Source organism: Callionymus lyra, chromosome 1, assembly GCF_982586985.1.
Source record: "Callionymus lyra chromosome 1, fCalLyr1.hap1.1, whole genome shotgun sequence".
NCBI lineage: Eukaryota > Metazoa > Chordata > Actinopteri > Syngnathiformes > Callionymidae > Callionymus > Callionymus lyra.
Window position 1 is genome coordinate 9049394 of NC_141818.1, and position 12666 is coordinate 9062059.

At 34.7% G+C, this 12666-nt stretch overlaps 1 protein-coding gene across 2 annotated transcripts; it reads left to right on the forward strand.

The window, feature by feature from the left end:
* Window positions 1-6220: 6220 nt before the first annotated feature.
* Window positions 6221-12534, forward strand: LOC148087857 (G protein-coupled receptor-associated protein LMBRD2B-like). 2 transcript variants are annotated; one of them, XM_087798379.1, is made up of 18 exons: window positions 6221-6344; window positions 6793-7010; window positions 7099-7214; window positions 7545-7643; window positions 7731-7898; window positions 8012-8222; window positions 8322-8396; window positions 8999-9097; window positions 9162-9348; window positions 9416-9597; window positions 10466-10599; window positions 10673-10778; window positions 10846-10943; window positions 11012-11115; window positions 11585-11631; window positions 11865-11928; window positions 12058-12139; window positions 12212-12534. In XM_087798379.1, exons 2-18 carry the CDS (start codon window positions 6837-6839, stop codon window positions 12273-12275), a joined length of 2010 nt encoding a protein of 669 aa, XP_087654505.1. In that variant the 5' UTR covers window positions 6221-6344; window positions 6793-6836; the 3' UTR covers window positions 12276-12534. The 2 variants fall into 2 exon arrangements, with proteins under 2 accessions (XP_087654505.1, XP_087654514.1); XM_087798388.1 differs by having other exon boundaries at window positions 12215-12534.
* The last annotated feature ends 132 nt before the right edge of the window (window positions 12535-12666 follow it).

Genomic DNA, 12666 nt, shown 5'->3' on the forward strand with positions numbered 1-12666 from the left:
TTTTCTATGGTTTGGGCTGCTTAAACTATCCTTAATGATAATCTTTCCATATATAAATAAGAGTTAAAAATTAAAAAAGCTTAAAATAATAATGTAAAATAAGATTTAACCTAAACATTTTGTTTAAAACAATTATAATGAACCTCCTCACGGTGAGTTTGGGGCAACACATTAATCCAGTCTAAACCAGTTTTATATGTATTTTTTAAATTAAAAATTAAAATGAGTTTACTGACATCTCCATTGACAATCCTCTTTCGTTTGCATTTACTTGAATACAACAACTTCTTTGTCAAAGAAATTCTTTTGACTAAATATTCTGAGGAGTAAATCGCCTCTTGTGTGTTTACTATTTTTGAAGCCGCTGTGTGTTATTTTTAGATCACAAGTAGTTATCCCAAAATGAGTTGTATTCATGACTCACACTGAGATTATCAGTCTGGACACAACACCAGACACCACTGAACCAAAAACATTCATACAAGTCTAAAGAATTCCTGCTGATGATAGCTTGTGCTGCAGGAGAATGACTAGCTGGTTAAATAGGACGGGCGGGAAATAGAGTTAAGCAGGAATGAACAAACGTTCAAATGAGCAGCTATTTTTGTGAGCAGCTTCTCTACAAAGCTTGAGAGTCAAGAAGAATTTCTTGTGGGTCCACTTTACAAAACAAGCTGTAAAAACGTCTCAAAATAAAAAGTGCACAAACCAAAAAAATAGGGTAAAATTGACCAGAATACGAGCGTATTATGGCCAAAAGATGAAAAGGATAGTAATAAAAATAGTAATAATAATGATGATAATAAAGTGTACTTTACCTCTAAAACTAGTATTTGGCCATTTTCAACTGAGTCTATGCTACACATGAGTAGGTTGGTAGAACAGGGTTAAAGGTGTAAAAGGTGTCAAATGATGTTTTCTCTGAGCATTGTTTGTTTTGGGTGCAATGACTTCTGCAGTTGTTGGCAGTTCCTTCTGTTTAGTCGGCATCACAAGACAAGACAACAAGATGTAAAACAAGTTAATAGGAAAGTAAAGTGAAAAAATATACTCGACGAACTAAGGATTCTTTTAGAAAAGCCTCCTCTTTAAGTTGAAGTAGAATAAACGTTTTCTTTGTCCAGTCCCGTTTTTAAACTAGTTTTCTACTGGTTTAAGTAAAAGTTAAGAGACCAATGAGTTGAAAGCACAAAAGCTTTGAAGCCACTTCAAGCAGTTGAATACTTTAAAATACTTTCAGCAACAGCATATCTGACTTCAGTTCCTTTAAATACTATGAAACACCAGATAACATTTAGTCTATTTTCACATTCGAATAATGATTGGTTTAATTTTAAGATAACTCATGCAATAAAACCCTCACACTTTCACAACATTTGGTTGATGTACTAAGATGACTTTAAAGTTAGACGGAAAATTAATATAATAGATGAATAATTACTATGAATACATTTTCTGTTTTTTTAATTGAATGCACATGGTGTATGTGGCAATGGTGCCACGGAGGAGCCAGGACATTTCCACTGTCTGACACTGGAGGGAGCCAAAACAATATATTCAATTTCACTGGTAAAAATACACTTTAGTTACTTAAAAATGGCTCAATTTATTCAAAGCACAGCATGGATATGATATTAGGATTTATGTTTTTCTTCATGATATTTCTCTAGGATCTGTAATCGCAGATTAGAGCACTTCAGGCAACAACTACTCCCTTTGTCTGAGCTAGCAAGTCTATCAAGCTCATCGTTCCATCAGTAGGTCAGGATAATGTTTTATATACTTTTATGTTGGTGTATTCATCTTTATGAATCTTAGAGAACCTATGTATCATATATTATTAATATCAGAAGTTATTAAAAAAACAGAAAATGAAAAACAAAAGGTAAAAAAACATATGAAAAATAGGTTTAACTCAAACTCTGCTGTGGTTCAGTGCCATGATTTGTACTTTTAACAATCATCCATAAATTAAAAAAACAATACAAAGAGATCTCCAGATGATGGCGATGAGTCTGTGTTGGGTTTCATTAAACAAGAATTTAAATACATATATATCTCACATAATATCATGATATATATTTTATAAGAGGTCCAGTATTTGTGTAACAAGTCCCATAAAGCAGTGGTCCCCAAACTTTTTTTAAGCACCTCGAACCGGTTTTAATGTCTGCTTTAATTTTCAGGGGCCGATAAAGACAACGAAAATAAAGTGGCAGCACCTGCAAAAACCATATAGAATTTTTGTTTAATTGATTATAACTTCTCTTAACTTCTCTTCTCTTTCTATACAGTACATTACAATAATATCTTGTGGACCGGTACCATTGCAGCGATTGACGTCACAACAATTAACGTAAAAGTCAGAGATTTTAATTGAAATAAAGTTCCTGATTGTGAAAAAAAAGGATCTTAAAGTCTTCAACCTCCTAAAAGAAGGACTTTATATTCAGTGAAGTACATTTTTCTTACAAAACTCACACCACAAAACAGAACCGGGCAATTTCCTGAGTCACACAGAGGCTGAAATTCTAGCTGCTCCAAGTTGCTGTATCGAGCCAGCAGTTCAGGTGGGAGTGGTCCGGTCCCGGGAGAGTGATGTATCCAGGACAGGTGAATGGATCCGTATTCCACGGAGGCTCCCTCGGGACCCGCGGAACTGTGGTGACTTTGTGTGCTGGTGTTATTGTGCACGAGGGTTTCCCATGGATCGTATGTTGCCCGCTTCAAACTGAGGGGGTCTCAGCGCACTCGTTGCTGTTGTTCAATGGGCATGATGGGAGACAAAGCTGTTCGCACACCATCTCTCAATGATCCGAACAAGGCCACCCTGGATGCGGTCCCAGTGGACTGTTGTCGCTGATATGGATAATGACGGTATCCAGTGCCGGTGATCGACCGGTGTAACAGGACCGAGAGGAGAGTTTGAGCGCCAAGATTGCGAGAAGGGGAAAAAAAGCAGAAGAGAAGAAGACGTCTAGACACTTTTGTGATTTTGTAACTGAAGGCAGAGATCTCCAGGTCAGAGGTCGCTGCCACAGCCACGTTCCCATTGAAAGTGCAGACAAAAAGTGTGTTTTGTTTTAAAACGCTTTATTATGCTAAAGATTGCATTCCAGAAGCCAGCAGCTATATGATCTATGTGATCTGCTGGTCCTGCTGGGAGGAGAACACGGGGCGGATCCAAGGAATTTTTTGGTCTAAAGTCTGGTGAACACAGAAGCTGAACAATCAGGCAACAGTTCCATGATCGTAATGATGATATCACATGAATACATGAGAGTAGCTTCAGAGAAAGTTTTGCATAAACAAAAAAGTCACCTTCAGAGTAGATGCGTTGGACTCCAGCTCAGTGTTGGAAGATGGAAAAAAAAAAATGTCACCCAAATATTGCCAACATTTATCAAATTCTCGGAAATACATTATGCTTTATGCAGGATGAAATAAAATGAATTACAATCTTACAACATTTGCTGTGAACTATTAGAGCTATTGTGTATCAAAATGATTCATTGTAATTGAATTATGTTGCAGGATATACAGTATATGGAGTAATATACAGCAACACACATGAAGCATAAAATAAAAAGCAACTTTATTGGTAAAGTCTGATATATATTCGTTTCTCCATCCACATGAAAATCCTTTGTGTTTGTCTCTTAGTAAATGCCTGATTTAAAATAAAATTGAAAAATATCTCTGTGGAGACAGTGGAGCCTAAATGTTAGATGTGACAATGATTTCACATTTAAAAATGTTTTCATGTATTTGGTGAAAACCCATTAATAGATTAAGAATAAAAAAAATGAACAATGCTATATGTTTATTCATGAGAATAAGTCAGTGAGAACTTTCAAGGCCTGAGATCAAAGAGAAACATTGCTCTTTAACTCCAACTAATGGTTGTTAAGGTAAGGTAAGGTAAAACTTTGTTATTGGTCCATATTTGCTGTATCTTATATAGATATAAGCTCTCATTACTTTTTGGGGCTTTAAAATGTTTTACTATGAGTTTGTTTAATATGAAGATTGTTAGAGTGGTTCAAGTAAGTAAGTAAGTAATTTATATTTGTAGAGCACTTTTCCAGACCAGGGTCACAAACTGCTTAAACAATCAAAACAATACTCAATAAAATATACCACATTTTCCTTATCCTTAAATCGGAGTTCTGGTCAATATTTGAAAAAAAAGAAACCAAAAAAAAAAAACAGTGGGAGATGCATTGTTGACTTGAGGTAGAAATTGCTGTAACATATATATATATATATTTTTTGACTTAAAATGTATTTGTTTTCCAAATTAAACAGCAAAAAACACGTAAAAACAGTAAAAGCAAAAACATAAATAGAAAAAAATGAAATTAAAAATGAAATTAAATTAAAAAACATATCTCTATAGACATCATACTCGATAAATGCTTTAATATGGAATTATTAAGTTGTTATTTCATCATATATCGTTTATTTATTTTAGATTTTTAGTTTTAATTAGTTTTTAATCCACAACAACGAACAACAGAAAACAAAGTATACCGTCTGTAAACCACCAGGATGTACAGCTCAGTGCTTCTCTCTAGTGGACAAACAGAACTCTCACCGCCAATATAGTCAACTTGAATTGTCACAAATAGTATATTTGGTGTCTTAATTTAAATAAAGAATAAGTGATAAAGTGACAGACTTCTCATGCCCTGCAAAAAAGTAAATCTGGTCCAGTCAGAACAAAGTGGTGTAAGGGAGGGGTTAAGGTGTTAAGGGAGGCCGACAGATGGCCTGGCTTATCTCTACCTGCTCAGATCAAGATAGTCACATGAACTTCTACAGCACACCTGCAGCATCAGAGCAGTGATCCACAGACTTTTCTCAGCAGAGATTTGTTTTTTTAAAAAAAGGAAAGAGATAATGGACACTTTTCAAGAGGAATGGCAAGAACCTTTGAATGTTTTTGGTTTCGATTGGACGGATGGACTGTTCACGATGCCCGGCTTGTTTGAAGACTGGACCGTGTGCTTGAACCTCGTGGAGCACTTGTGTCTGGACCTGCTCGGACAAACAGACTTTCTGCTGGAGCATCGTTCGGTGTGTCTCAGTCTGCTGGGCCTGCTGTACTCTGATGATCCAGTCATCTGGGACTTTGTTCACATCTAATGCTGCTACATCACATTTAGAAACTGTGAGGAAAAAAAACAATATCACAATTCATCCCAAAATTATATTGTAACTCACCATGTTTGACAATAAATAAGGTTCCAATATGCTGGTGCACTGTGGTGGAATATCTATGCTTTTAAAGTAAACCATCCTAAAATAAGATTATATACAAGTGCAGATACATACAATAATAATAATACAATAATTTGATGTCGATTAATGTGTTGAATAACATGTTTTGTGAAGAGTGGCAATTAAATGTCAGTTGAATTGTACATAAAACAGTACAACATAATTAACATGTTATTATAATTTAAAAAATAAATAGACTTAATGTTTATATAAAACGCATTTAAGTAAGTAAGTAAGTAAGTAAGTAATATTTATTTATATAGCGCTTTTCGAGACCAGGGTCACAAAGCGCTTTAACAATCAAAACAATACTCAAAAAAGTATATACTTTAAAGATCAAGATAATACTGAGAACAACACAGGAATTCCAGAAAATCAAGGAAAAGCCTGAACAAATAGAAACGTCTTAAGATGTTTCTTAAAGGAGTCAGTAGACTATTTAAGATGTTATACTGTGTTTATTTGGAAGTATGCGCCCCCTTATGATGTGAATGAATGGTATTTTCATTGAAAATATTTCCGTTCTATTTTATTTATTAAAATTAATTATAAAGTATACTTTTTTTTTAATCATTTTTTTATTTTAAGTTGATTTGTTAAAAAAAAATTTTTTTATTAAATATTCAGTTTTATTCTAAAAAATATATATTTTTTGCATTTTCTATTGTTTTCTTTGGCAGAGTTGTAGAGACGCAACTTTCATGTCAACAATGTTGTTTTTGACAATAAAGAACATTCTATTCTTTCCTGTATTGTCTCAATAGAACAATTTGCTGCTGACATTTCGGTCCCTGGCAATATATGAGAAACATTTTTGATAAATATGAACGCTGTTTTCAAATATTAAACATGACATCCACGGAAATTAAAAAATAAAATCCATTGAATATGTTGTTCATTCGGCGCGTCGTCGCCTACAGCCCCCAGAATCCCTTGCGCCAGAAGCTAACACGCTACAGTTGTTACGCAATGGCGTTTCAAAGGTTGTGAGCCACTATATCTCTTATTTTAAGAGATTGAAACTCTGGTCGCGTAGAAGCGACGCCCATAAAGAGAACGAGGTGAGGAAAAAAAGCTACTGTTTTATTTTAATTTTTGTCATTTTCCAGGCAAGACAACAACGGAACATAGCCTAGCGATGTAAACAAGCTAAAAAATAGCGAACATATGACATTATGTCGAGAATAAATGTCAGAACATTCACCATTATGTACAGAAATACTTTGTGTATTAACTTAAGTAAATAGTAATTTTAATATCGATATGTGCCGCTTTAGAATAATAAAAAAATAGCTGTTCTCATCTTATGTGCTGTCAAATATATTCACCCTTTGAAACATATATGTCTACTTTCATTTTTTCACTTTCATTATGATCTTTCCTCTGGTCATCCATAAACCTTCAAAGAAACACAGAAATAATTAAAAATAACATTTTGATTTTGAGCATACATGTATATTTTCTGTTCTTTCAACTGTCATTTCAAGTCCATTTTTTCCTATCTTTCAGATCATCGTCATGAGCTCCTGACGTGTGTCGCCCGATCCGTCACCATGAGTGCTGCAGCGCTGGCCGTCGTGGTCGTTGTCGTTTTCTTTCTTGCCTTCTACCTCCTTCAGCACTATGGAGACATACGGAAGCAGCAGTGGATGGTCCTGTTCGGGACTCTGCTGTCCTGGTACCTTTGCTTTCTCATAGTCTTCATCCTGCCGCTCGACGTCAGCACGGTAAACAAACTCTTTCATGGATCGATTCAAAACAACCGCACATAATTGTGTGTGTGTGTGTTTATGTATGTATAATTTTGTCTTTCAGACCATTTATAAACAGTGTATTCACAACAACAACAACTCTACAAATGCGACTCCTGCAAATCAACCACAACCAAACAAGGGACCAACAACTGTAAATACTTTTTATGAAAATGCCAAGTAAGTAAATTCGAAATAAGTCGCAAAGCCATTTAACTAGTCTTTTCTCTTGGCTTTTGACTTGCATTTATTTGTATATATATTTTTCAGTTGATTAGTTTCTCTATGGTTTTCAAATGTGTTGTTTATATATTATTCTTTTTTTTTTTTGAAGAAGAAAATGTATTTTAATTGTAATTACTAGAATGTACTATTCATTCCAGTGTTGAGGCTGTTTGAATCAAATTTAATAAACAAAATACAGTGTTTTATTGGTCACTTAAAACAAACAAAGCCAATATTAAATGGAATAAAGATCATTAATGTTATGATTGTGCGTCTATTTCACAGCATGCCAAAAGTGTGTGAAAAACCATGGAGTTACATTCCCGATGGAATTCTGCCTGTCTTCTGGAGAGTGGTGTATTGGACCTCTCAGTTTCTTACTTGGTACGATCCAAATTTAAAAATGTCTGCATGGAATAAACCATTTTTAAACTCAAAGATTAACCTGATTATTATCTGTTTCCAATCCAGGCTGCTGCTGCCCTTCATGCAGTCGTACGCACGGTCGGGATCTTTCTCCATAGTTGGGAAAATTAAAGCGGCTTTGATTGAAAATGCAATTTATTATGGCTCTTACCTCCTTATCTTCATCTCGCTAATCATCTACGTGGCGGCACACCCAAAGTGGAAACTCACATGGTGAGTTAAAAGTGCATTTATTATTGATTTAAATCTAAAATGGTGTCTGTTCATCACTTACAGCTCCGGTTATTTAAAAGTTGACTAATAGTAATGGTCCTTATATTTTCTAGGACCGAGTTCCAGACCATAGGAATAACCGCTGCCAACACCTGGGGTCTCTTCCTCCTGGTTCTGTTGCTTGGTTACGGCTTGGTGGAAATCCCACGTTCCTATTGGCTGACGTCGTCCAATGCGTACCTTTTGGATAAGACCTATTTTAAAGTGGCAAAGATGGCCACGGAGAAAGCGGATGCGGAGGAGAACTTGGCCGACGTGATGGAGGTGAAACTTTACTTCATATTTATCAAGTTTAACGTTTTAATTTTTTGCCACTTGATTGAGAACGTTATGCTCACGAGCAACATTGTTTTTTGCTTACAGGAGGTTGCAGTTGTCCACCGAGCTATAAGGAACAACAACCGTCTCAGGAAGTATGTGGACACCATTCTGACTAAGGTGAGACTTCGTGTGGTGATAAGAGTTGAGGTGTAAGAAAAATCCATACAATTGAATATCGTGTTTTGTTTTTTTCACGATACTGTATCATTAATCAACAGCACTGTATCGATTTGGAAAAAAAAAAAAGTAAATACTGTGTATATTTTTTTTAAACCATATGTCTTTTATGCTTTTTATTTCTATAAATTGTGTAATATATATTTTTTCTATATACCATTTATATTTTTGTGTTGCAATTAAACTTCTGGCCGCTAGATGGCAGTTATTCAGTCTTCGCAAGTAAAGGAACAACGAAATCCCTCAAGATCCAAGCGATGACTGAGGATGAGAGGATACTGTCAACTCTAGTATTTTTAAAATCGGATGTTTGGACATATTAGGTTTTCTTTTAGAAAGAAAGCAGTTTTTGCAAAAGTCATGTGGTTCTGAAACTCAGTCAATACTACAAAATACGTTTCTAGAGTATCACAATATTTCGTATTGTTGCTCCTGTATTGCGATGCGTATCGTACACCTTGATTCTTTCCAATACACACCCCTAAAGTGTCAAGCTTTTATACGAAACAACATTAAAATAAAGTTTATTTGTCTCTGTTAAGTGTCCTAGTGAATATGAAGAGGATTTGAGGAGAGACGTGGAACACCCCCCTGCAGAGGTCCTGCCTACAAAAGCTGGTCTGGTGAAACTGCATGAAAAAGTAACTATTGTACTTTGTAACCGTGATCATGACAGACTGGATCTAAAAGTTGAACATGTTCCAGGTGATCAAAGCGGTACAGAGACACGGACAGACGCAGGTGCAGTGGTCCATTTTGACCCACCAGGCTTTCCACCTCGAGGACGTAGCGAAGAGCAAAAGCAGCCCGACCCGTTTCTTCCTGGAAAGCTCCTCAGCGTCACAGCAAGAACGCGGCGTCTTCCGTAGGCTCGTCTACACTCCGAGAGTTGGTGAGTTCTTTAAAAACATTCTCGTGTTAGACATGTTTTCTTTGACGTGATCTTGTGTTCCTCACAGAGTGGTACTGGGAGTGTGTGTTCCGACAGTTCTTCTACAGACTGTTGGCGGTTCTGTTGTGTCTCCTGTCACTGGCCGTGGTCTGGTCCGAGTGCACTTTCTTCAGCACTCGTACAGTCCTCTCGGTCTTTGCTCTCCTCATTCAGCTGGCCGAGGAACATTACAGTTACATCTGGATCGAGGTGAGGAGAAACTGTTATTATAAGTATATTATAAGTATATCAGTGCCGTCAGAATATTGAGTGGATTACTTTAACATTTCCAATGCTGAAACTTTGCATTTTTAATTTAAAGGTTTTTTAAGCATTTAATAATTGTTTTAAATAATTTTGAAATGGAATATTTTCAAAATTAATAATTATTAAACGCAGAAATGTTTCTTATTCCAATAATTCAGAAATAAGATTTCTAAATTCACTAATAAAATGATGGTACCAGACAGTACCAGTGGAGAACCGAGCTACTTGATGGAACTTTCAGCCAATCAAGCGACTGTTCATTCAAGTTGCTCAGTACTCTCTTGGTATTGTCCTGAGCACTATAATTATATTTAATTTAAAAGGTTAAATAAATTGAAAAATGCATTGAAAAATATTTAATTTATAAAATACATATTTTAATAATTGGTGATTGAATATCAAACTCTATGTGTAATTTCAAATATCACTTTGATTTTAATTAAATGAAAAACATTAAATTCAATATTCAATAAAAAACAGTTCAACCTTTAAGATACAAATTATATAATTAAAATGTCTTTTAAAAAGGAATAAATGCTTATAAAAAAGATGTCATTAAAAAAAGTCCAACATTAGAAATGTTTAATTCAACCATTCGTTATTCTAAAGGCTCAGTTATACTTCCATAGTAAACCTAGTAAAGTACAGTATTATTAGTTCAGAGAAAGTCTTAAAGATACCTCTCATTTGTTCACTCATTCTGAAAAATACCACAAATAAATATAAAGTATAACCTGACAATTGATGTCTTTTAAAGCTAACTGACCTCCGTTTTTAAAACGAAATGTATGTTCCCTCTTTCCCCCGCTAGGTGGCGTGCTTCATCAGCATCCTCTTCCTCTGCGTTTGCGTCTATTCCACCGTTTTTCGGATCCGTTTTTTCAACTACTACTACCTGGTGCCTCATCACCAGACCGACGCGTACAGCCTGCAGTTCAGCGGCACGTGAGTTCTTCTTCCGGACACCTGTTTGAATTCAAAGTCAATGTTTGATTCTTTGTTTTATTCTTATAAACAGGTTGTTTTGTCGTCTCACTCCTCCTCTGTGCCTCAACTTCTTGGGCCTGATCCACATGGATTCTGCCGTGTCCAACCAGGACCGGATCCAGACTTCATACACAGAAGTAAATTATACTAGTTTGGATTTTTTTTAAATTTAGTTTTAATCGTTTGTGTTCGTGTTTCCTCTAGATCATGGGGTCGATGCATCTGTTGTCTTTCATATCCGACGGTTTCTACATTTATTATCCCATGTTGGTGCTGCTGCTCTGCTTTGCTACTATATATAAGTAAGGATAGGAAACATTTGACTTCTACTCAACTTTCAGATTATTTAAATAATCTCTCAATGTTACAGTCTTGGCTCCCGGTGTTTGAACCTCGTGGGTTTTCATCAGTACCTCGGTAGCGACGAGTCGATCTCTGACCTCGTTGATGAAGGAAAGCAGCTCATCAGACGAGGTATTTTTGGTCAATTATCTCTTTTGTTGTACTTTTGCATGTACTCGTCCCGTCTGTACTAGCAGGATCAATAATATTTATAAATTGAATTGTATTTAATGTAATTAATTGTAATTTATCTAGTAGTATTTAATTGTATTCAATTCATACATTATTACATTTTTATTGAATTTTTTTTTAACAATTGAATTAATTAATTGAATTAATTAATATATTGAAAGGTAGAAGTTCCTTAAAATAATTGGAAGTAATTTGGATATGATCGCTTTCTTTTTTACACATCAAGTATGATATTATAATTCCAATTAAAAAAATAATTCAACATTATAAACAAACTTTAATGTTATGTTGCTTATTTTATCTTATTAATCTAATTTTATTTAATTTATATATACTTCATTCATTTAAAGTGTTGTGTGTACAACAATGGCATTGATCTAACTCTGATATATATATTTTTTTGTTTTAGAAAGAAGAAAACTGCAGAAAACTCTGGATGCTGGAGGCAGAAAATTGGTAAGAAATTTGAATTCAACTCTTTTTTTTGGGTTCTGCAAAATATGTAATGCCTTCATCCTCACCATGATAAATTGACATTAATAATACTTATATATATATATATTCAATAAACCGCCCTTGACATTAGAAATAATAAAAAAAAACACAAGTCAAGTGACATTTAACACGTTAAAAAAAAACATGAATTGTTCACATTTTAACAATCGATTGATCACTTTCTTTATTCTCAGGCTTGGATGCAACAACGTGAAGGGGCCAGTGGACAAAATTCCAAATTGCGTGTGAATAAAAACAGTAAGGTTTAAGACAGGATATAAAATCTATATTTATATATATTATAATCATCTTTCTATATAATTTAAATGTTGGTGCTACATCACTTCAAACAAAAGGTGAAATCATTTTTGCTTTCTGTCTTTTTAGTCACTTTTTCTGAGGAAGAGGATGAGCAACGCCAGAGTTTACTACAAAACGATTCCGAAGAAGAAGGTCCCTCAAATCAAAGGTATGTTTTCAAAGTCCAGTTTGGTTTTAAAGTCACGTTCTTGACTGTTAATGTGCGTTTATGTGCCGACAGAAGTCCTGGAGGACGATACCTCAGTTTGTCGCCTTCATCGACTGGAATGTTTGATCCTGTTTGATATGAAAAGAATACGAGAGGAGCTTAAAAAAAATACATCCAACCAGAGAGGGGATAAAAAGGACAACATTCAATTTGTATTTATTGTGTTTTTCATTCTGTAATTTGCTTTTAAAAATGGTTTTAATTATTGTATTTATTTCCGGCTCAAACAATTTTTGTAAACATTTTGAGTTTTACAATCTATACTGATACAAAACTGTGAAAATTGTACTTTGATATTTTTTTGTATAATAAATCACAATATTTACAGTGAGAGATTTTGTTTCTTTTTTTTATTTAAATGTGACTATTTATAATGCTTGCATCTTAGGGTCACTCTGACTTCTTCCCTAAATCAAGCTTTTCCTTGATTTTCTGGAACTCCTGTTGTGTTCTCAGTTTTATCTTGC